Source organism: Leguminivora glycinivorella, chromosome 14 (genome assembly GCF_023078275.1).
Source record: "Leguminivora glycinivorella isolate SPB_JAAS2020 chromosome 14, LegGlyc_1.1, whole genome shotgun sequence".
NCBI classification, from domain to species: domain Eukaryota; kingdom Metazoa; phylum Arthropoda; class Insecta; order Lepidoptera; family Tortricidae; genus Leguminivora; species Leguminivora glycinivorella.
The window spans coordinates 19,356,525-19,382,297 of record NC_062984.1 but is presented as its reverse complement, the minus strand read 5'-3'; the positions used below and the strand labels follow the sequence as shown (position 1 = coordinate 19,382,297).

The 25,773-nt window shown below is 42.2% G+C and overlaps 1 protein-coding gene across 1 annotated transcript; it reads right to left on the bottom strand.

Moving 5' to 3' along the window:
* Window positions 1-1,602: 1,602 nt before the first annotated feature.
* Window positions 1,603-25,654, bottom strand: LOC125233317 (protein shuttle craft-like). Its single transcript, XM_048139287.1, has 18 exons — window positions 25,530-25,654; window positions 23,694-25,424; window positions 23,334-23,510; window positions 22,589-22,719; window positions 21,853-21,941; window positions 21,126-21,289; window positions 20,305-20,509; window positions 19,554-19,678; window positions 19,020-19,147; window positions 18,292-18,445; window positions 9,104-9,300; window positions 8,529-8,650; window positions 7,860-8,075; window positions 6,686-6,775; window positions 5,758-5,956; window positions 4,815-4,967; window positions 2,884-3,008; window positions 1,603-1,792 (listed from the first exon to the last, which is right to left on the bottom strand). The coding sequence occupies exons 2-18, from the start codon at window positions 25,273-25,275 to the stop codon at window positions 1,669-1,671; spliced, it is 3,981 nt and encodes a 1,326-aa protein (XP_047995244.1). The 5' UTR covers window positions 25,276-25,424; window positions 25,530-25,654; the 3' UTR covers window positions 1,603-1,668.
* Between the last annotated feature and the right edge of the window lie 119 nt (window positions 25,655-25,773).

Sequence of the window (25,773 nt, the reverse complement as noted above, 5' to 3'; positions counted from 1 at the left end):
GCGTAGGTAACAATTTGAGGCGAAGCCGAAAATTGTTATTAAGACGTCACGAGTATTTTTTGACTCAGTTAAACACCGTTGCATACAATACTTTTTCTACGACCTTGCACTTAGTTTTTAATAGTTTTCTTGAATAACTTTCGTGAAATTCACACTGTTTCCTTTATTTTGACGCAAAGGTTTGAACTGTCAGCTCAGCTGCCCAAAGCCTTCCCGCGCACGCGCGCAGTATCGTTATAACAATGCGTTGCCATGGTTACAGAGCCAAACAATGCGTTTTCAGTTTCTTCGATACTGCGCGCATGCGCTGAAAGCCGGCGGACGCTGGCTTTGGGAATAGACTTTTATGTAGGGTTTTAAAGATCTATGCACGACCCTGTAAATGACGAATAACAGTTCGGGAGTAGAAAAAATAATTTTATCTGTATCAATATAAAGCCTGACCAGAAATATATGACCAATTGACCACGCGCCATTTCATTACAACTATTCTCTTGATACTGAACTGTCGACTTGAGAATGACAGCAACCTCTTGACAATAGTAATATTAGTCATATATTATGTCCAGACCCTCTAGCACAACTTGCCTTGTCGCGCGCGAGTCCATACATACTTGCGCGACTTCAAGTATGGACTCGTGCGCGACAAGGCAAGTTGTGCTAGAGGGGCAGTTCTTTAACTTGCCGGGGTTATTGAGAAAACTTAAGATTTAACTGGACTTGCAGGCTTTTAGAAATATTCTAACGTCCGACAGCGGCTTGTTCGCTCTCTAGTAATGTAATAATAGGGATGACAACTACATAAAAAATGGCATTCTGTTTAATCTGTTCCAAAATATCGTTGGGCGGATAGAGTGAAGATAGACCTCCGTGAGCTCGGCGTCGGCGAAATTTGGCGCGATACCGCTCAAGACCGAGTCAAATGGCGTGCTCTTGTGTTGGAGACCAAAACTCATTTTGGGTTATCGCGCCAGCCAAGTAAGCAAGTAAGTTTAATCCGTCAGTTAGATCGTCCAAAAATACTGAACACATATTTTTCGCTTTTTCTAATTAATGGAAAAATACAAAGATATTGAGCATCAAAGTTCCGGAGTGGGGGCTTGTGACGTTACTTCTAAGTAAAAATTGTACCTAGGCGTGACGTCACGCGAAACTTCAACGCACTGTACCGTCGTCATTTTTTTACGAGATAAAAGAAAAAATACGTGTCTAAAATTCTTTGATAATATAGCTGACGGACTTATTACTTTTTTTAAGTCCTCTCGCCTATTATGCTCCGAAGTAAGATCGTACTTTATGGTCAACATTGTGGTGCGTCGCCACGCCACAATCTTATACGAAGTGCATATCGTTGATATCGGTAATAATTGGAGGTGCATGCGAACCAAATCCATACTTCTGTGTGTCTGTTTATTTGTCCGTCTTTCACGGCAAAACGGAGAGGCGAATTGACGTGATTTTTAAAGTGGAGATAGTTGAAGGGATGGAGAGTGACATATGCTACTTTTTGTCTTTTTATAACCCTAAAATGGGGGGAGGGGGCAGTTTGTATGGAGCATTCCGCTCTGATTTAACGCGAGCGAAGCCGCGGGCAAAGCTAGTTAAAAAAAAAAAAAATAAAAAAAAATAGAATGCATAGGAATATTTCAAAGCCTGAGTGGTTGCTGGTTAGTTGTCGGGCGGGTTGTCGAAGTAGTCTATCTTGGGCTTGGCTTGCTGTTGTTGTTCGGCCTTCTGCGCGCGCGCCGCCCACGCGTTGGTTGAGGTTAGCGTCGCCCAGCCACTGCCAGACCTGGGGAACAGATTGTTGGGTTATCATAGAGCATATAATAATTAGAGTAGCATTATTATGTCGCCGCTACGCGGTCGACTGTTCGCGTTTTTGACAGGCGGTAATTGAGGGAGCGGGAGTGGCCATACTGTACGATACTATAGTCCTCTTTATTATACTGTGGTTTAGAGTGTAAATCACGTTGATACGTATGTGGTCGATGAAACGTACTATGTATGGAAAAGGGTTAAGTTCTTAAGCGACAGGAGGCTAATTCAGTGAACATTATATGTATCACTTTGTTAGGCCGCCTATACACCTGTGAGTTTTACCGCTCACGTAAGTGACTTATGCAAAACTTTCAAATGTAAATGGTTTTTGTAAGGAGCTTACGATAAGTTTTGACTACTTTCGTAAGCTGAAAACTTTCAAGTGTAAACGGGTACGAGTTTGCTTACAGAAGCGACTACAGCTTATCGAAATAAATTGTTAATTTTTGGACTTACGAATAAGTAAATAGGGCGGTCGTTTTTTTTTCTTACAACAAGTTACCGCCAAAAATAATGGCATATAAGGACAAAAGTAATGTTTTCAAAGAAAAACTTAAAAGTATTCCTTATAGAGAAAGCCTATTACACTATAAGAGAATTTTTGACTGAATTGTAAATTAAATTAAATTAAAATGAATTGAGATTATTATAATTACCTATTTATTATTTTATATTTTTTTTAGAACATTACTTTGACATTATTAGATTGAATTGATTGCATGAGATAACCCTGTTTGACTGTTATTGTTTTGATATTTGACTGTGATATAATATTTTAATTAAGTAGTGTATATTATTAATATATTTGTATGCCAATAGGCACGACATAGTGGTACTGAAAACAATTATTGAACATCTTGTAACTTACCTATGTTGAACAAATAAAAATCTTTGAATCTTCTTTTCTACTTTAATTGCTTACACCAATGTAAACTTCCAGTATTTAAGTTGAAAATCACAAAACTTACGATAAGTTAAGTGTAAATGGAACCATAAGTTGCTTACGAAAGATTTACGTAAGCAACTTACAGGTGTAAAGGCGGCCTTAGGCTGTATACTGACTTGTTGGCGGCGCTGGCGGCTGCGGGGGCGGGCGCCGTCGGCGCGCGCAGGACGGGGCCCGGGACGCGCCGCTTGCCGTTCTCTCTAGCGAGCACCTCCAACACACTCATAGCTGGCAGCCACGACTAAAACAAAAAAATACGATTTTACATAATGGAAATAATACCCTAAAGCCTTATCTCTATATTCTATGCTCAATCATCCTAAACTTAATCGCAAGTATCGCAACCAAGATTTTATTAGCTAGGTAACGCTACGGTCGAATTCATTATTTTCCCTATTACATAATTATTATTTAGACCGTCATAAATAATTTATAGTGTTTTTAATATTATTGGGTACTATTCAACTTAAATTCAAATAAATCCAAAGTAAATTATATCCAATATTATAAAAAAGCATATAATATATGTGTTTATAATTAATTAATTATCAACTAAGCACACAAGTTGACAGGCAAAACTCGCATGAAAATCGGTTCGCTCCGATTCGTGCGATAATCGCACGTTCGAGAAGAAATGTTATACGAGAACCGGTTTAGACTAGAGATGTGCCAAACCGAAAATATCGCAAACCGGGCTGAACGGTTTGATTTTCTACGTAAACCGGTTTCAACCCGGTTTGACCAAACCGAGTTGCTACGACGGTCCTTAGCGTATTAATGTAGCGGTTAGGTTTGGCCCGTGTGAAGCGATTCGTCAAAATTGAACACGAATCAAGTCGGTCGGGTTGAGTCGAGTCAAGTTATGCCCGAAACACATGATATAAACGTGTGTTTTTTTTTATTTATTTAAAATTAAAGTTGTGTTTGAACGAGCTAAACTGAAACTAAATTAATGCAAATAAATATATTTCATTTCATCAAAATATTCGTAACGGAGACAGAATTCACAGAATATCGGGCGGCAACGGCAGAATAGCGGGAGCATTTAATGACAGTTGTAAACTGTTATATTTCCCCATTTATTATTAGGAAAAAGAGCACCATCTGTTATAATTGATTTCAAACCAAAGTGAGCACGGTCGGGCGGATCGGGAGTGTGTTTCAGATTCTGGCCGTGGCGCCACTTCCGCGCGAAAGTACAGCTATCCTGCTTGCACTCGCTGGCTTGCAGTTCCGATACCGATATTGCCGGTTTCGTTATCAACATTTTCGAGTTGAGTCATGTGGGAGGGGGACCGATCGGTACGTTCGTTCGGCTGCGTTCCGTCTGCTCGTTGGAACCGGTTTGGTGAACTGTCAAACCGAGTTGAGCCTAACTCGGTTTGAACCGGGTTGGCAAACCGGGTTGACACATCTCTAGTTTAGACGGGTCGAGAAATGTTATGGAAATATCTCCCGAAAATTCAACTCTCCGTCTAAACTATTTCGCCTGGCGATTATCGCCTGGTGAGTATCGCATACGATACTCGTATGCGAGTTTTTATTTCTCGCACGAATGTAAACGTTTACGTACGATAATCGCCAGGCGATTATCGCATACGATAATGTCATACGAGTTTCTCGACCAAAACGGGCGAGAAACTCGTACCATCTAAATGGGGCTTAAGGCTTCCTCCTGAACTATAGCACGTAGGAGAATACGTCAGTTCAAACATGTGTGACAGATAAGATAACCACCCGAGAGTGCAAGTGCAATCTAGCGTGAAATACGTAAAAACTCGACGCTCTGTTGTTTTTCGCGAATAACGCACAAAGCTGTAGATGTGAATGCTGTCTTGCTCGCATTTGTGTGTTAAATATCCTTTCTCCTTGTCGGCGGTAGCGACGACATTGCTATTCGGGTCATCATCTGAAAAAATCTCCGTACCCAGCGATATCTAGCGTGGTATTCGATAAACAAAAACGCATCGAGCGCTTTAGAACGCCGCCATTCATCACAGCCACGTTCCTATGGCTATCTCACTTGCACTTGCGGTGTTACACATACCTTCTCCTTGTCAGCAGTAGCGACGACGTTCCGATTCGGCTCCGCGTCGTACGCGACAGACTCGCAGCCGAACTGCTCGCACATCTCGTGGATGAACTGACGCTTCTGCCAATTGCATGACGGGAACGAGTGCGCGCGTGTCTTCTGTTTCGACTGCGGAAAAATACGTAATTTTTGAATTATTAGTATGCCAAATTATATTCTGTTTACTTCAGTCGAAAACGGGTCCACGAGTAAGGTTTTATTTATCTAATTTCACCATCATATAGTGCAAGGTGATTTAAGGAAAATTAAAGCGTTAAGAAAACATCTTTGCTACATCTGGATTTAAAACTTGTGGTCCATCTGGTTTCTTCTTCGCTAGTCGATGTTGTCTGTGTGTCAGTTATTCTGTGAGATAGTTACTTAATAACTGAGATTAGTTATTTAATAACCAGAAGGTAACTAACTCAACATTAACTCACCCCAGTTAGCCATTAAAGTAACTGGCTAACTGGGGTTGCCGATCTGATAAATTCTTGTCTCGTTGGTTGCGTGTTGTTGGTTGTGTATTTTCTGTTACTCTCTTGACTAGTGTTAACACGCTGTAGCGGGCTTGCAGCTTGGCGGAGACGTCGGGGTTGCAGTACTACTCTCTAGTTACCTTCTTAGCGAGCTGCACGAGTTCAGTGAGCTTGTCGTGCACTTGTCTCGCGAAGGCCGGCTCGCGAGCGGCGAGCGCGCGAACATGCTCGCTGTAGCGGGGTTGCAGCTTGGCGGAGACGTCGGGGTTGCAGTACTACTCTCTAGTTACCTTCTTAGCGAGCTGCACGAGTTCAGTGAGCTTGTCGTGCACTTGTCTCGCGAAGGCCGGCTCGCGAGCGGCGAGCGCGCGAACATGCTCGCTGTAGCGGGGTTGCAGCTTGGCGGAGACGTCGGGGTTGCAGTACTACTCTCTAGTTACCTTCTTAGCGAGCTGCACGAGTTCAGTGAGCTTGTCGTGCACTTGTCTCGCGAAGGCCGGCTCGCGAGCGGCGAGCGCGCGAACATGCTCGCTATAGCGGGGTTGCAGCTTCGCGGAGACGTCGGGGTTGCGGATCTGCAGGGCGAGAGCGAGGCGACGCGTGCGGGCTTCCACGCGACATTCGTCGTCGCATTCCAAACTGTAAATAGGTCGGGTATTAGGTATAAACTATTCGGGCACGTTCGCGTTATGACACTTCTGACTACACCGAGCAATAACTACGAAAAAATAGAAAAATAATGCATATCAGTTTTATCTTGTCCGTTCAGAGTCCGGCGCTATATCTCTATAAAGTACAGCGGGGCAAATCCAGACTGGGGGACAATAGTAATGGGTTCATTTTTTCCAATATTACACTATTAAGGTGGGTTTCATATGTATCCAATCCACTGAACGCGCGTGTCATATATAAGCAGTGGACACTCTAATTAATAATGAAAACATTGTAAAATATGGATAAAAAATGGAGTTGCTTTTGTTTCCAGTCGAAATTGCCCCGCTGTACTTTATGTAGCCCTTTACAAGTTACAGTTTACAAGTGGTAGTCGATGTCTAATATGACAAGTTGGAAAGAGACTTCCGCTTGTAACTTTCAGTTTTGAAAGATGGGCCCCAACTCCTATGAACGCGACTTTGTAGAAGCGATTAGCCGGGACCACACGGAATGACCAACTTGCCTTGGGCGAGTCTACATTGTTCGCTAGCCGCGCGAGGAAATACCTCGCGACGCCGCTCTGTGTGGACCTAGCTGTTATAATTTAAATTCATTTGTCACATAAAATTTTGAAATGCATGTGTCGCTGCATTAATATTTACGTATGGTTACAGTGTTAAAGGATGGCATAATAATATGAAATCTGTAACTTACGTTTTGAGCATGGAGGCGGGACGCTGAACTTCTGACAAATCTACTGAACCGCCTTCCTGCATCTTCGATGCGGCCAGCGCACTCATTATTCTGAAACAAAACATTTCTTTATCAAATAAATTGCGACTCCTGCTATTATGAACAGTTTCGTTTCTCGTGAACGAGTCTGGGTTTCATTGATCGATTTTTAAATTGGAGCGATTGCGAGCGGTTCAGAACGAGAACGAGTGTGTGCTGCGCCGACCGGAAGCGAGAGCTACTTAGCAGAGCAACACAAAAAAGTAAAGTTTTTATATTAAACTTTGGTTACTTACAACCTTTCGGCCCGGAATTTTACTATGTGTGGACTATTCGTATTATTTTGACACTTCGGTCCTATTCGTTTTGATCTTTCCGACCGCAGTGGTCGCTGGTCTGACTGAACTAAATGAGCAATATACTTAAAAGAGCGAACTAGTTCGTGGAGCGATTGAACGAGATCGGAGCGCTCCGATTATCGAAAGAAACGGCACAAGCCTAGACCGGAAGATCTCGCTTTGTGTTTTGGCGGCCCGGCTTGGCCTGGTTTGGAGACCCCTGTAGATCACTTACGGCCCAGCCACGACATTGGTCTAAGCGCGACAGCGGTGAGCGGCAGCCATACGTGCGAATGAAAAGTCCTATCGCTGTGTCTCGCTCCAATGTATGGCCGCCGCTCACCGCTGTCGCGCTTAGACCAATGTCGTGGCTGAGCCGTTACTTCGCCAGATCTCTACGGGCAGGTGTGGCTTTCACGAGAGCAAGGCGCCAATAACATTTTTTTTTTATACTACGTCGGTGGCAAACAAGCATAAGGTCCGCCTGATGGAAAGCTGTCACCGTAACCTGCAACTCAAGGAGTGTCACATGTGCGTTGCCAACCCATTAGAAACTTGTATACTATTTTTTGCTGAGTTAAGTACACAGCAAAAAGGTGTACAAGTTCTAAGGAGGGTTCGGGTCGCCGACGACTCAAAGGACAATAGTCGGAACAAATTAGTTGCGTTGCTCTGGCAGCCTTACCAGCAGGAACACAACACTATGAGTTGGGTCGAGTGCTATTTGGCTGCGGTCTTCTGTAAGGCGGAGGTACTTCCCCAGTCGGGCTCTGCTCTAGATTGGACGTCTCGTACTAGTGTCAACACTGTAGACTCACTTGGCTAGGTCTCTCGCGTTGTCGTGGCAGGAGCGCTCGGCGGCGCGGCGGCCGCACGGGCAGGTGGCCTTGACGAGCTTGCGGCACGGCGCGCTGGACGGGCAGGCGGGCTTGTCGGGCTTGTCGCCTTTATCCTTGTCGCTGTCGCCCGAGTGGCACGGCGCGGCGCACGGGTGCCCGCAGCTCGGACGCTTCTCGTTGCACGGTTGCGTGCACCTGCGTGGTAGATACGTGAGGTTTACAGTCCGGCGAAAAAGAGTAGACATTTAAAAATGACAACACGCTAGTGTTTTGTCTAAGATTTTTTAATTGTAAGTCAATATTTATTACCTACTCTAAAACAAATGGCAAAACTGGTCTTTCCAGGGTGCGTAGCCGAATGGCACAAACGCTCACGAAACGAAACGCTAGTAGATATCTATCTCTATCGCTCTTGCGTATTGGCGTGACAGAGCCAGACTAACTTTCGCGGCGTTTCGTTTCGCGTCGGAGAAATGCCATTCGGCTACGGGGCCAGGTAATTTTCTACATCATGGCGACCGTGACAGGACGCGTCTCAAGATAAGAGTAGTAGTATTTCAAGCGATACAATCAGAAAGCCGCAAAGAAAAATACATAGAATGGCTTATTTTTAGTTTAGACACAATTTTCAAAAAGCTACTCACTTGCCGGCCGTCGCAAGGGCCTTTGTGGCACGTCTTTTGGCAGGTGTGCTTACCGCACGGTAGCGGTTTGCCGCATGGCAGCCCGCATGAGAACTCTTCTTGTGAACACGGGATCGTCTTGCGTTCCTGCAAAGTGTAAAATATATTAGAAAGGTAGGATACATTTATATTGAAAGAAGCTGAAACGTACTTAAACTTTAGGTAAACAAAGCATGTTGAATAATATTGGTGCAGATTGAACTTTCCATTATCAATGTTGGATATTGAAGTTTTGTTGAGCTAGACATCTAGACTACATCATCATTGCATTGATCATGATTGCGCTAGACGTCACCCCAAGAGACATGAACATGGAAAGATATCGATGTCGTAGCTCAATTGGTTAAGAGCATTGCACGGATTGCAAAAAGGATGCGGGTTCAAGTCCTGAAAAATTTTTCTTCGTAAAAATGTTTAGAATCGTTAGCAGACGTTTCTGCTTGTTAAAAATTGAAAACTCGAACCTTCGTAAAATAAAATAAAAAAGTTGTTAAGACCATTGAAACAGGCGAGTTCAACCCTGCAAGGTATCCTACATACCTCGTGTTGCCCGTGGCAACGTTTGGCCGTGAGCACCACGCACGGCGGACACGGGCCGGAGTGGCAGGCGTGCAGCGCCGGGTGTCCGCAGTCGCGGGGGCGGCGGCAGGGCGCGCTGCAGGCGGGACGTTTAGCACCGCAAGGCACCGGGGGGAGGATCACTTCGGCACCGCATTCGCAGCTTAACTCTTCAAAACCTGGATAGAACAAGATAATTCATTGTTGATCTCTGCAAGATTTGGTTTTTGTGGCTACTCGTATTTTGCGGCAACCTATTTTATATTTATTTTATACAAAGTTATCACTTCATATACCACAAATATGAGAAAAAGTTATGCGCATTTTATATTTAAAAATAGCGGAGTTCAGAAGTGGGATTACAGGAGATCAGAAGTGGGATCAGAATGCGATTTCCATCGAAAAACTTAGTCTATTCTTAGTAAAAATTAGGTCGCAAAGAATAAATTGTAGCATGTCTGAAATATTCTCAGGATATTTGAGAATAACCAATTAGATGAGTGGAAAGACATAAGACATGATAGGCTTTTGCTATGACAATAAACAAAGTAATACCAAAGAGGATCGAGTATTATAGAGAGTTACTGTCAAAGTAAAATGTGTAATCACAGTGCATGGACTGTCATCTCTCGACACAGGCTTAAGAGCGTTATAACATTTCGGCGTCGGGCGAAATTAGGTATTTTACCCGCCGCGCGAGCCCAATATGCCGACCCTTTCTAGCACGTCTTATACTTTGCACGTCACTACAATAATGGACAAAACAATCTTGATCCTTTCTATGGAATTTTGATAACAACCACAATCTACCATCTCGATATAAACTTTTGGTTTCTAATAACCACTTGACAGTCCTACGATAGCATAGTATCCAAAAAAAAATTCCGGTAGACAGTCCTACGATACCTTACTATCCAAAAGAGGGGATGGAGACACAGTTGATTAAAGTGACATCTAGCGAAATATTGCGGCATTATTTACTTATTCTCTTGATACAATAACGTAGCCTAACTACATAGTTTGCTACAAAAAGTATAGATGGCAGTGTACGCTCGTTACTTAGTGAATGAAAAAATAAATTCGGCAGTGCCTTGTCAAACTCCGCGTGTTTGTGTTTGATTTTGAATTTGTTTAATTTTTTTTGGATATCTTCATGAGAACTGTATGTGTTGGTTGTGGTATCATTATAAAGGTAAAATAGTATATTTCTCTAATACGTAATAAAAAAAGGGGGTCATCGCTCAAAATTTCCTGTAATTTAAGTAATAGTCAAATAAAAAATTTCTTTATTTTTTTTTCGATTACATAAGTTTAACCTTGATTTATAGTATATAATCATACATATTTTACTATCACTATAATTTTATTTCAAGTACTGTACGTTCATTTATACCGAAGTATTTTTTTTAAACTATACCTTGTGTAGTTTAGAAGATACAGACGTTTTTGTAAAAAGTTGTGAATGCGCAGCGCGCTGCGCGCGTCGCTTAAAAACCCGGACGGTTGACCGGAATATGGTCGCGCGGGCTGGACTGTCAAGTGGATAAACCACAGAACTTTATTTAGATAGAAGAAACAAGTTCATCTATTTGTATAGGGGCCGAGCGTGTCAAATTTTGTACTGAAGTTGTTTCTTGCCTGTAATTTTAAATATGTCTCAGGCTCTTGATTGTTCATAATTTTTGTGTTGTTGCAATTGAATATCACGTAACGAGGCATTTTTTATGTTTTGATTGACTTCAACTTAGTCATTAATTTTGGAATCAGCACCCCCTAAAACCTATTTTATGACACCCATGACGACTTTTGTGTCAAAGTGACAGTCAGCAATGTCAGATTCCACATTGGTCATTAATTTTGGAATCAGCACCCCCTAAAACCTATTTTACGACACCCATGACGACTTTTGTGTCAAAGTGACAGTCAGCAATGTCAGATTCCAAATTGGTCATTAATTTTGGAATCAGCACCCCCTAAAACCTATTTTACGACACCCATGACGACTTTTGTGTCAGAGTGACAGTCAGCAATGTCAGATTGAACATTGGTCATTAACACTTTCGCTACCAAGAACCCGACTGTCGGGCACACCGCTCGTAGAAGCGTAGCCGATTACATGAGTTTCCCCGTATGTAGCGAAAATGTCGTAGCGCCGCGTAGAGCCCGGTTTCGAAAGTGTTAATTTTGGAATCAGCACCTCCTAAAACCTATTTTACGACACCCATGACGACTTTTGTGTCAAATTGACAGTCAGCAATGTCAGATTCCACATTGGTCATTAATTTTGGAATCAGCACCCCCTAAAACCTATTTTACGACACCCATGACGACTTTTGTGTCAAAGTGACAGTCAGCAATGTCAGATTCCAAATTGGTCATTCATTTTGTAATCAGCACCCCCTAAAACCTATTTTACGACACCCATGACGACTTTTGTGTCAGAGTGACAATCAGCAATGTCAGATTGAACATTGGTCATTAATTTTGGAATCAGCACCCCCTAAAACCTATTTTACGACACCCATGACGACTTTTGTGTCAAAGTGACAGTCAGCAATGTCAGATTCCACATTGGTCATTAATTTTGGAATCAGCACCCCCTAAAACCTATTTTACAACACCCATGATGACTTTTGTATCAAAGTGACAGTCAGCAATCTGAGGTACTACATATTCGTAATCTGAAAGTAATCAAGTCAATCATTTCAATTATTTTGAATCGACTATGATTCCGAATTATTGGTAATAGTAATGATTGTATAGATGATTAGTGATTCCTTTACATGTAATGGTAATTTACCGTTTCACTTGATTACATTACAAGTAATCTGACACCCAGTAGTGTCAGATTACAAAGTAAAATCAAGTAATCGTGTAATCCGGAATCGATTACGATTTCCCCATCTCTGGGTTTAGTTATATGGTTCATTGGTACTGGTGACCACCATCTGGCTCCATCATCAGACCCTGAGTACCACCTCTTGTCAAAGGTCTTGTTGAGACGAACCCAACGAGCCTAAACACGAAGTCGTTTACTTACATGGTTCACTGGTAGGTACTGGTGACCACCTTCTGGCTCCATCATCAGATCCCGAGTACCATCTTGATGTGTCTTATCATCTTGACCGTATTGTAATTTTCACATTTTTATCATCACAATGTTGTAATACTTTAAGAGCGCTATGACAAAAAAAGGCGATATATTGTAAAATGTACAATATTTATCGGCAAAATTGTACACTTTACTCATACTAAAAGACAGTTAAAGTACTTGTTTCAGTTAGAAAATCTAATTAACTGTCGGTTCATTAAAAAACATATGGATGAAAAAGCGTTTTCAATTAGTAATGATTTTTTTTCTGATGCTCATTTAGGAAAAACCGCGCGAAGCACAGATTTCGGAGCTCTTATTATGTACAATTTGATAAGCTCACTCTCATAAATGCGGTAAATTTAAATTCCTAATATCTTGTACTTTAGGCCCATTAAACAATATTTATCATTTAATCCTTTGAAATTGAGAAATTGAAAGTAAAACGAACTCAATTTTGTCTTGAAAATACATCGAAACAAGTGATCATTTCTCCGAAAATCTACATGTTATCGAAGTTATTTTAGTATATAAATAATCTGCACAATGTGCTTAAACTGCTGTTATCCATTTGTCGTTATAATATTTTATCATGATTTTTTGCCAATTTTTTGAAAACTAGCCTTCCTGTCGCTATTTTACCGGCGACGGACGCCTGCGATTTCAGTGCCGCGCCGGAGCTCGAGGAGGTAAGACGTATGTCGCTTTGGTCTCCGAGTTTTCATCGCAAACGTCGAGAATATTTATCGTTGTGTGGGTCGGACGCCTTGTTTATACACGGGCTATCCTCGCATTGTGTGTGTGTAAACAGCGACCAACGAATTTGATCCTAGATCCGTAAATATTTGCTTTTGTAATACTTTGTTATGTTTGAATGTTAAAGTATTACAACATTGTGATGATAAAAATGTGAAAATTACAATACGGTCAAGATGATAAGACACATCAAGATGGTACTCGGGATCTGATGATGGAGCCAGAAGGTGGTCACCAGTACCAGTGAACCATGTAAGTAAACGACTTCGTGTTTAGGCTCGTTGGGTTCGTCTCAACAAGACCTTTGACAAGAGGTGGTACTCAGGGTCTGATGATGGAGCCAGATGGTGGTCACCAGTACCAATGAACCATATAACTAAACCCAGAGATGGGGAAATCGTAATCGATTCCGGATTACACGATTACTTGATTTTACTTTGTAATCTGACACTACTGGGTGTCAGATTACTTGTAATGTAATCAAGTGAAACGGTAAATTACCATTACATGTAAAGGAATCACTAATCATCTATACAATCATTACTATTACCAATAATTCGGAATCATAGTCGATTCAAAATAACTGAAATTATTGACTTGATTACTTTCAGATTACGAATATGTAGTACCTCAGATTGCTGACTGTCACTTTGATACAAAAGTCATCATGGGTGTTGTAAAATAGGTTTTAGGGGGTGCTGATTCCAAAATTAATGACCAATGTGGAATCTGACATTGCTGACTGTCACTTTGACACAAAAGTCGTCATGGGTGTCGTAAAATAGGTTTTAGGGGGTGCTGATTCCAAAATTATTGACCAATATTCAATCTGACATTGCTGATTGTCACTCTGACACAAAAGTCGTCATGGGTGTCGTAAAATAGGTTTTAGGGGGTGCTGATTACAAAATGAATGACCAATTTGGAATCTGACATTGCTGACTGTCACTTTGACACAAAAGTCGTCATGGGTGTCGTAAAATAGGTTTTAGGGGGTGCTGATTCCAAAATTTAATGACCAATGTGGAATCTGACATTGCTGACTGTCACTTTGACACAAAAGTCGTCATGGGTGTCGTAAAATAGGTTTTAGGAGGTGCTGATTCCAAAATTAATGACCAATGTCCAATCTGACATTGCTGACTGTCACTCTGACACAAAAGTCGTCATGGGTGTCGTAAAATAGGTTTTAGGGGTGCTGATTCCAAAATTAATGACCAATTTGGAATCTGACATTGCTGACTGTCACTTTGACACAAAAGTCGTCATGGGTGTCGTAAAATAGGTTTTAGGGGTGCTGATTCCAAAATTAATGACCAATGTGGAATCTGACATTGCTGACTGTCACTTTGACACAAAAGTCGTCATGGGTGTCGTAAAATAGGTTTTAGGGGTGCTGATTCCAAAATTAATGACCAATGTGGAATCTGACATTGCTGACTGTCACTTTGACACAAAAGTCATCATGGGTGTCGTAAAATAGGTTTTAGGAGGTGCTGATTCCAAAATTAATGACCAATGTTCAATCTGACATTGCTGACTGTCACTCTGACACAAAAGTCGTCATGGGTGTCGTAAAATAGGTTTTAGGGGGTGCTGATTCCAAAATTAATGACCAATTTGGAATCTGACATTGCTGACTGTCACTTTGACACAAAAGTCGTCATGGGTGTCGTAAAATAGGTTTTAGGGGGTGCTGATTCCAAAATTAATGACCAATGTGGAATCTGACATTGCTGAATGTCACTTTGACACAAAAGTGATAATGGGTGTCTTCAAATAGGTTTTCATGGGTACTGATCTCAATATTAATGATCAATTTGGAATCTGACATTGCTGACTGTCACTTTGACATAAAAGTCGTTATGGGTGTCATCAAATAGGTTTCCAGGGGTACTGTGCAATGTCAGGTTCCAAATCGGTCATTACTTTTTAAATCATTTCATTAATTTTGGAATCAGTACCCCCTAAAAACTATTTGACTACACCCATGATTCCTTTTGTGTCAAAATGACAATTAGCACTGTGAGATTCCAAAATAGTCGTTAATTTTGGAATCAGCACCCCCGGAAACCTTTTTGACGACACCCATGACGACTTTTGTGTCAAAGTGACAGTCAGCAATGTCAAGATTCCAAATCGGTCATTAATTTTCAAATCAGCACCTCCGGAAACCTATTTGACGACACCCATGACGACTTTTGTGTCAAAGTGACAGTCAGCAATGTTAGATTCCACATTGGTCATTATTTTTAGAATCAGCACCCCCTAAAACCTATTTTACGACACCCATGATGACTTTTGTGTCAAAGTGGCAGTCAGCAATGTTAGATTCCACATTGGTCATTAATTTTGGAATCAGCACCCCCTAAAACCAATTTTACGACACCCATGACGACTTTTGTGTCAAAGTGACAGTCAGCAATGTCAGATTCCACATTGTTCATTAATTTTGGAATCAGCACCCCCGCAAACCTATTTGACGACACCCATGACGACTTTTGTGTCAGAGTGACAGTCAGCAATGTCAGATTGAACATTGGTCATTAATTTTGGAATCAGCACCTCCTAAAACCTATTTTACGACACCCATGACGACTTTTGTGTCAAAGTGACAGTCAGCAATGTCAGATTCCACATTGGTCATTAATTTTGGAATCAGCACCCCCTAAAACCTATTTTACGACACCCATGACGACTTTTGTGTCAAAGTGACAGTCAGCAATGTCAGATTCCACATTGTTCATTAATTTTGGAATCAGCACCCCCGCAAACCTATTTGACGACACCCATGACGACTTTTGTGTCAGAGTGACAGTCAGCAATGTCAGATTGAACATTGGTCATTAATTTTGGAATCAGCACCTCCTAAAACCTATTTTACGACACCCATGACGACTTTTGTGTCAAAGTGACAGTCAGCAATGTCAGATTCCACATTGGTCATTAATTTTGGAATCAGCACCCCCTAAAACCTATTTTACGACACCCATGACGACTTTTGTGTCAAAGTGACAGTCAGCAATGTCAGATTCCAAATCGGTCATTAATTTTTAAATCAGCACACCCGAAAACCTATACTCGTGGTATATGCACTTGAAATGTGAAAGTGAAAATGCTAGAATGACATGTAAACCACGAAGTTGTATAGTCATATTGTTCATTAGTATTGGTGACCACCAACTGGCTCCATCATCAGACCCTGAGCACCACCTTGAAGTAATTAGAATTGTATTTGTCTTATTTTATCATCATATTAATATATACTTTACTCTAATACTTATCATATAACAAAAGCGAATATTTGGGATGGGGTCTACTTTTTAACCGACTTCAAAAAAGGAGGAGGTTCTCAATTCGACTGAATGTTTTTTTTTTTTTTTTTTTTTTTTTTTTTTTTTTTTTGTATGTATGTTACTCGATATCTCCGAGAATCGTGGACCGATTTTCAAAATTTTTTTTTGATCGAACCGGTATAACCCCGAGATGGTCCCATTGGCACCAAGTCAGGGTCTGATGATGGGATCCTGGAGAAATCGAGGGAACTCTTCAAATGTTATAGGCTTATGTAATGTTTTTAGTCTATTTTTCAAAGGTACACCAGTATTTACGTCTGATGGTAATAATTTTATGTGGCTGAGCTGATGATGGAAGGTCAACTCCTCAATGGTTAGGAGTTTAAGGATAATTCTTTCACTACTGTACATGTATTCGAACTGATACATATAATATCACTAGGAACCACTAAAAATCAACTGAGCTGATGATGGAAGGTCAACTCCTCAATGGTTAGGAGTTAAAGGATAATTCTTTCACTACTGTACATGTATTCGGACTGATACATATAATATCACTAGGAACCACTAAAAATCAACAAATAAATAAACTTTTTAACAAAAAATAAAACCGCCTTCAAAAATAAGCGCGTTACAAAACACGGAGAAACTAAAAAGCCAAAAATAATAAACCTTTCAATTCAGATTTCTTATCGTACTTATTGCAATAAGCTAAACATCCAAATTATAAACAAATCAATTATTTTTGGAGTCGGTACCAGCCTGTGTATGGTTGGGTGGGGCAAACAGGCAATAGCAAGGCGACGAACAGTTCTGGTACCGACTACAAAAATAATTGATTTGTTTATAATTTGGATGTTTAGCTTATTGCAATAAGTACGATAAGAAATCTGAATTGAAAGGTTTATTATTTTTGGCTTTTTAGTTTCTCCGTGTTTTGTAACGCGCTTATTTTATAATTATTACTTTAATTTTTTAAATAAATTTTAACATAATTGATATTATTTCGCGCTATATTCTCGTATTTTCGTACAAAATAATGTTTATTAGAAACCAAAAGTTTATATCGAGATAGTAGATTGTGGTTGTTATCAAAATTCCATAGAAAGGATCAAGATTGTTTTGTCCATTATTGTAGTGCGAGCGAGTGATAAGACGTGCTAGAAAGGGTCGGCATATTGGGCTCGCGCGGCGGGTAAACTACCTAATTTCGCCCGACGCCGAAATGTTATAACGCTCTTAACATTCAAACATAACAAAGTATTACAAAAGCAAATATTTACGGATCTAGGATCAAATTCGTTGGTCGCTGTTTACACACACACAATGCGAGGATAGCCCGTGTATAAACAAGGCGTCCGACCCACACAACGATAAATATTCTCGACGTTTGCGATGAAAACTCGGAGACCAAAGCGACATACGTCTTACCTCCTCGAGCTCCGGCGCGGCACTGAAATCGCAGGCGTCCGTCGCCGGTAAAATAGCGACAGGAAGGCTAGTTTTCAAAAAATTGGCAAAAAATCATGATAAAATATTATAACGACAAATGGATAACAGCAGTTTAAGCACATTGTGCAGATTATTTATATACTAAAATAACTTCGATAACATGTAGATTTTCGGAGAAATGATCACTTGTTTCGATGTATTTTCAAGACAAAATTGAGTTCGTTTTACTTTCAATTTCTCAATTTCAAAGGATTAAATGATAAATATAAACTTTTAAGCCTCAGTTTTGACAATTTGGTCCATATTATTAGCGCCATCTAGCCGAGCGTTTCCCAAAGGTGTAACGCCATCTAGGCCACCGTACCTTTTTCTCTATGGCTTTGAGGTCCGTTTTTTTCTAAGACTTTATCCGTCTATACGGAGTTACATATGTCTTTGGTAATACTGACTAGCGCGCGTGCAGGGCGGGCAGTGGCCGGTGTGGCAGAACTGCTCGCAGCGGTGCAGCTGGCACGCCAGCGTGCGGCCGTCATACAGTAGAGTACACGGAGCAAGCGTGTGGGGACAGTACTCACTGGCGCGCGTGCAGGGCGGGCAGTGGCCGGTGTGGCAGAACTGCTCGCAGCGGTGCAGCTGGCACGCCAGCGTGCGGCCGCACACGACGCCGCAGCGGTGCGTGCTCGCCGCGCAGCAGCAGTCGCGGCACCGGTGCCGGCCGCAGGACAGTTTCTGGAACAAAATATACGCGTTATGCGTGTGGTGCGCGTTACGCGTTATGCCCTCGGCTCTCTCGTACATACTTACTCGCTCTCTAACTTTAAGTGTTAAGCGAAGCCCGACGCGAACGGTCTTAAGCCTTCAGCGCCCTCTAACTTAAAGTGCCGGGCGAAGCCCGACGCACGCGGTCCTAAGCCGGGCGCCTCCCTCATATACGCGTTAACACTCACGAGACGTCACATTAAAATAAGATAAAAGATAAAGATAAAAGACATTTATTCATGACGCTCACAAACACGTACGTACATACATGTACACTCAAGAAAAAAACAAAGAAACAGAGAACAGAACATTAAGTGCACATCACGAAATGAACCCAACTCAGCATGATGCTAGCTGGAAGTCAGCGCTGGTCTTCCGTAGGGCGGTGATGCCACGACTGATAACAGACACACAACAATAAAAAAGAAGAGGACGAAAAGAGACAGAAAAACAAAACTATTTACATAACAAAGCAAGAATACACGTAAATCACAAAACGGAAAAAAGGAAAGTCATAACAGTAATACACAAGAACTTTTCTCACCTTATTGCACTTTTTCTGACAGAACACATTGTCCAGCATTTGCGGTAGCTCGGAGCAAGGCACCTCGCGACTGGAGTGGCCGCAGCGACACGGCAGCAGCGTCTTATCCGGACAGGTTGGGCAGGCACCTATACAACAAATATCATAAAAAAGTTAAAGTCGATGTCTTAGTTTACTTCCGCAACCAAGAAACCGCCTGGTACGGCTCAGCCACGACATTGGTCTAAGCGCGGCAGCGGTGAGCGGCGGCCATACATTGGAGCGAGACACAGCGATGGGACTTTTCATTCGCACGTATGCCTGCCGCTCACCGCTGTCGCGCTTAAACCAATGTCGTGGCTGGGCCGGTAGGCACTCGTGAACATTTCCGCTGGGCGGGTTGTCGCCACAAGAGAATACAGTTGTCGCCAGATTTCGGCTTAATATTTTTCTATAGTTTTTTTTTTCGAATGTAGACCACCTTAATTCGCTTCCAGAATTATTCAGTATCCTCATGTTATATCATGTATATGGTGTGACATATAAAATCTTTACCTTCATGGCACTCTAGCTTGCAGAAGTGCTTGTCCCCCTCCGGGCCGCAGGGGAGCGGCTTGGCGCAAATATTGCCGCACAGCGGGATCGGGTCCGTGCAGGACTTGCGCTTGTCTTTGGGTAGCCTGTAAGAGAGAATCATGTTATACTCTGTACAAGTGTACATACTTTTAGGTACTAAAAAAAAAATTGAAAATTTTCGGTAAAAATTGAAAATTTTCGGTACAGCGCACAGGGCTGGCAGGGCGGCGGGTGGCAGGGCGCGCGGCACACGTGCGCGCCGCACGGCAGCACGCGCGCGCACTAGCTGGCAACATGTACTACTCACTTGGTCCGGCCGCAGGGGCACGTCAGCACGCTAGCTGGCAACAGCGCGCAGGGCTGGTCCGTGCGCGCCGCGGCGCACGCGCGGCACGTGGCAACATGCACTTGGTCCGGCCGCAGGGGCACGTCAGCACGCAGCTGGCACAGGGCTAGGGCGGCTGGCAACAGCGCGCAGGGCTGGCAGGGCGGCGGGTGGCAGGGCGCGCGGCACACGTGCGCGCCGCACGGCAGCACGCGCGCGCACTAGCTGGCAACATGTACTACTCACTTGGTCCGGCCGCAGGGGCACGTCAGCACGCTAGCTGGCAACAGCGCGCAGGGCTGGCAGGGCGGCGGGTGGCAGGGCGCGCGGCACACGTGCGCGCCGCACGGCAGCAGCGCGCGCGCACTGGCAGCTGGCAACATGCTGGCAACATGTACTACTCACTTGGTCCGGCCGCAGGGGCACGTCAGCACGCTAGCTGGCAACAGCGCGCAGGGCTGGCAGGGCGGCGGGTGGCAGGGCGCGCGGCACACGTGCGCGCCGCACGGCAGCACGCGCGCGCACGCCGCGCCGCACGACCAAGTCGCGGATGACCCGGTGGCTGCTGTGCACGGGACGGACCGAGTCTTCGCCGCCAGGCAGTAGCACACTACAACCAAGACATATAATAGCGGATTCATCTTGGAGTTAAAACTTATGTTATCAGAAGCAATTATTTTTTTGAAAGAAAGAAAAAATATTTATTTCGTATAAAACATATAACAAGAACGACGTATTATTAAACTACAATATATTTTTTTGAAATTAATTTCCATAAGAGTACCTACCTAGTCTGTTAATATTTTTTTTTGATGAATACTTTTGCGTGTTAAATTTTATCTTGTTATTTAATGCATGTTAATTATAAGATGTAATGTTTTGAAAAGAAGTGGCCCGCCGAGTTTCTTGCCCGTCCCATAATGGATACCCCCCTCCCAACTGAGGGGGGACTGAAATCTTCTCGAGGCTGAGGCGTAGGGTTAGAGCCGGCGTAGCTTTATTTGACGATCATATGCGCATTGTAATATGCCTACTTGAAAAATAAATATTTCATTTTCATACATTTTGTACTCATTAATAACCATAATATGTATTATGTGAAAGTGAACAGAACAAGGTATGTTCAACAGAAACTCCGAAAGCTTCGAGTTTGCCCGGACATTTTCACCCGCAAACTTGCAGTAACTTGTGTGTCTAGCAACAATTCATACATCGACAGGACATACCTTGCTCTACGGAGGCTTCGCAAGCATCACACGGGCCTTCGTGGCACTCTTTCTCACACGAATGTACTCCGCATTCGAGTTTGCGCGAACACTTTCGACCGCAAACTTGCGGTAACTTGCTGCTGCAGAGAACGGAGCGGGTTTCAGCGCCGCAGCCGCATTGCCTGGAAAAAAATTTTTTTTTAACTGTTTGTAGTACCAGAAATAATATTTCTATACTCTGTCAGTAGGTAAATAAGAACAAAGAAAACTATTTATTTTTATGCATCCTTTTCTTTAGGGTGCTAGAGAAAAGGATACCTACAGTTTTCTTTGTTCTTATTTACTGACAGACTTGTTTGACAGAGTATATCGAGTCGAGGTTTAGAGCTCATTTAGACGGTACGAGAACTCGCATGCCAGTTTTATTACATTGCGGTATTGACGGCTGTGCAAAATTGTATGTAGCTTAAACAGCCCGCAATGTAACTAAAATCGCATGCGAGTTTGCACGCCGTCTAAATCAGGCCTTAACGATATGAACTCATATGAGTACCCATGAAATAAACAGAAATAATAATATCATAAACTCACGCCTGTTGGGGTAGTCGGACTCGGACCACTAAGTTTCAGTCCCATTCATGGCACCCTGTATGTTTTTTTTCGTAAACTGTAAACGTGTTCTCTAATCTAGAGAAGACTCTCTGATTGTGCCGAAAAGAAAATCCAATCCATGGCAAGTACTCACTTGGATACTGTGGCTTGGCAAGGTGGGCAGGGTCCGGGGTGGCACGGCAGCGTGCACGGATGAGGACAGGAGCGCGGTCGCTGACATGTCTACGAACGAAACATGTCATTTAGACCAAAGACATATGTAACTCTGTATAGACGGATAAAGTCCAACCCCCTTATTCATAAACGTACTCTAAAGTTATCAAGTCGATAAAGTTCGTTTGTCCCTTTCTATCACACCAATAAGTCGGAAAGGGACAAAAGAACATTATCGGCTTGATAACTTTAGTGAACGTTTATGAATAGGGGGTTAAGAAAAAAAACGTACCTCAAAGTCCTAGAGGAAAAGGTACGGTGGCCTAGATGGCGTTACACCTTTGGGGAACGCTCGGCTAGATGGCGCTAATATTAATATTTGACATTTAAACACATATCAAGCTAACAATATAGGAAAAATTGTCAAAACTGAGGTTCAAAAGTTTTAATCCTGTGTCGAGAGATGGCGGTCTATGCGCTGTGGCTACACCTTTTACTGTGACAGTAACTCTCTATACATAGTCGATTCTCTTCTACTCTAAATATATAAAAGAAGAAACTGACTGGCTGACATGTCAACGCACAGCCGAAACCGCTGGTCCTATAGATCCAAAATTTGGCACGTAGGTTCCTATACAAGGTGTAGAGGAGCACTAAGAAAGGATTTTTCAAAATTCACTTCCTAAGGGGGTGAAATGTTGTTGGTTATATCATACCTGTCCGCAGGTGTGGGCCCCATGCTGCCCGCGCTGGTAGTCCGGGCTTCGTACGGCCCCGCACATGCAGCGGTAATCTGAAGGAAGCTCCGAGCTGGTGTTTTGACAGGCGGGGCAGCGCCATTTGCCCTCTGCGAACAAACATGAAGTGTAAATATTGACACTTTATAATTATTTATATCAAAATATTGCGGAATAGGACAGTTACGCTAAAGATATAAATTCTTTGAAGGGTCATTTAAATGGGAGGAAAATATTGAATTTGTTACTAACTGTATGGTTTCCTCTTCTGAATCTCTCTTAAATTATTATTACAATACATTATGAGAGTAACTTACAAGTTACAACAGTGTAGTCTACAGCTACCCATAATTAGTTGACACTTTGCTATTGATGATTACTGATAAGTATTTAGTTTTTGAACTTTGGTCTCTCTTCTATGTTTCTTTTGTTTACCTTTTGTATGTATCTTATACATATGTTGTAGTTTCAGTGCCTTGGTTTTGTGCTTTTAGTTTATTACGGGAAAGGTCCCGTGAGGCTCAGTCAATCTGTGTAAGCCTTCTTACACAGATTGACTGAGCCCCACGGTAAGCTCAAGAAGGCTTGTGTTGTGGGTACCCAGACAACGATATATATAATATACAAATACTTATATATATATTACTATTTATTTGCTGCTGTGCTACTTATTCCACTAAAGAAATAGTTAATAAATCAAAATAATCTTAAAATAATATGTTACCTATGATGCTGCTCATGGCCCACTTCCTGATGCAGCGGAGATGCAGCACATGGTAGCAGTTCCCGCAGGACCACACCGGGTCTATCTGCTTCACTCGCTCGCAGCACACCAGGCATTCCAGAGTTCCCTTGTCCAGTTGCTCCGAGAGACGCTCCCTTTGGGTCAAGTCTGCATTCCCTGTAAAAACTCTACATGTTATAGGTAAATTCAAGACTTATCCTAATAAGTTTGTTATTATTTTAGCGATATTTTGTTGATGATAAGCCTCAGGCCGTTTCAGATAACAATAATTTAAAATAGTCAAATGTTTATGCTGATAATAGAATACTTAAAGCATGACGTAATATAATTGTAACTTACCTCCATGATCTACTTGCTTATTCCTGTTCCTCATAGGACTAAAATTGGTTTCCGATCTCGAGCCTTTGGCATACCGATCTTCCCGGTTATCCAGATATCCTTTAGCAAACTGCTCATCATCAGCTCTTTCCACCGGTCTAACACGCTGGCTTCCAGGCCAGTTTCTGCTCCTGCCGGAACCTTCTCCTCGCTCTACCCTCGTACTTCTAACGTCCTGACTACTTTTAGCTGTGCTATTGTAGTATGTTCTATTATCAGCTTCTTTACTCTTAGTCTTTTTATTTCCTCTATCGTAACGAGAGTCGTAGCCGCGGCCGTAGTCACGACTATTATATTCCTGGTTACGACCATATTCGCGATCTTGATTGTAGTCGTTATTACGACTATTGTAGTCAGTGTCGCGGCGATTGTAGTCGGAGCGGCCTGTGTCGCCGCCGCGATTACTCTCGCTCCTACTGTTGGAATCGTAATTCCGACTATTTGAATCATAGTTACGACTGTTGCCCTCTCTGTCACGATTCCCGGAGTCATAATTACGATTATTGTATTCATAGCGTTTCTTTGAGTCGTAACGGCTATCGTAGTTGCGACCGCTGTTGTCGTAATGCTGTGAATCAGAATCAGTATTCCTACTTGATTGGTTACGGTCTTGAGAATCATGTTTACGCTCAGTATCATTATTTCGACTGCTCGCTTCATTGCTGTAACTCTTGGAATCATAGTTGTGGCTGCTCTCAAAGTTACGGCTAGACTCGTTTTTACGACTGCTTTTATTTGATTCATATTTTCGACTACTGCCTTCATAGTTTCGATTGCTATACTCAGCACTATGTTTATTAGAGTCATAACTATAAGTATTTGATTCATATTCACCACCATCAGCATCATTTTGACTATTAAGCTCATTGTATTGACTATTAGGTTCATTTTGACTACTTAAATTATTGTTACGACCTTCATTACGCCGCCTGCGGTCTTTTTCTGGTCTCTTCTTTGATTCGGGATCATTCCGAGGTTCATTATAGCTACGGGAACTACTTGGCTGGGAAGACTTTTCTCTCCAGTTTCCAGCAGTGCTTTTCTTATTTTCTGACACTCCATTGTAATTGGAAGAGTCTTCTGGAGGACTTGGTGGTTTTGGAGTTCCCTTTGGCACAAATTCTGTTGCTGTTGCGGTGAGGTTTGATTTGAATACCATTTGATTGTTATAACTAGGTTCTGTTACATGCATTTGGTTATGTGATGTTTGGAAATCTGTTCCATTAACAGCAGTGGATGATGAAAAGTAATTTTGAGTGTGATTTTGAGATGTTGAAGGCATGTTTTGGTATTCATACTGGTTGCTAGGGTAGTTTTGATACTGATTGTTGCTGTATGAAGCAGAATTGGAAGCAGCGGCGTTACCGCCTTGCATTTGAGAGAGAAACTCTTGAAAGTTTACATACTGGTTTGGTTGCTCGTAAGTAGGTTGTGAGGTGGGATAGTACTGTTGATTTGAATATTGATTGCCTAATTCACCGTTCCAGGTGTTGGAGCCCTGGTAATCCTGGTTGTAAGCGTACGAGTTGTTCCACTGAGACATCTTAACGGCGGTAGAAAATATTGTGAAATTATAAACGAAGGGAGAATTGCTACGAAGAATTTAAAGCGTTTTTGCGGTTTGTTTTATGGTTTTTGGATGTGTGACCACAGGCCGAAGCCTGGGGCCTCGGATTTTGAGTGCTACCAAGTCTGAAAAATCAAGAAAACCAGATGTTTATCAATTATGGTGAAATTTAAATGATGATTAATCAACGTGGTACTTTATGCACTAAAGAGTGAATGTTTTGTACTTACCACTAGCTTGGTTTGTTGAGCACTTTTATTTGTATATGAATTACTACAAGTAGAAATAAAAGAAACGAAATAAATTGAATTTATTGCAAAAACTTAAGCTGTATGACAAGATGATCGGAATCGGATGAGGGGTAGGAGGTCAACGTTGACGACTGCTTGACGTTGACAGTCCGCGACCGTTTGAGGCTGCATTAAAAACGATGCTAAAGGAAAGCAATTTACACAACAAAATACTATCTTATAA

Excerpts from the sequence above, each read along its gene's own strand:
- LOC125233317 (XM_048139287.1), bottom strand. The coding sequence starts at position 25,275 with ATGTCTCAGTGGAACAACTCGTACGCTTACAACCAGGATTACCAGGGC. Across the intron at positions 23,511-23,693 it reads TAAGCAAGTAGATCATGGAG|GGAATGCAGACTTGACCCAA; the intron begins GTAAGTTACAAT and ends GAGTTTTTACAG. Across the intron at positions 9,301-18,291 it reads CCCGCCCTGCACGCGCGCCA|GTTTTGAAGAGTTAAGCTGC; the intron begins GTGAGTACTGTC and ends TGTTCTATCCAG.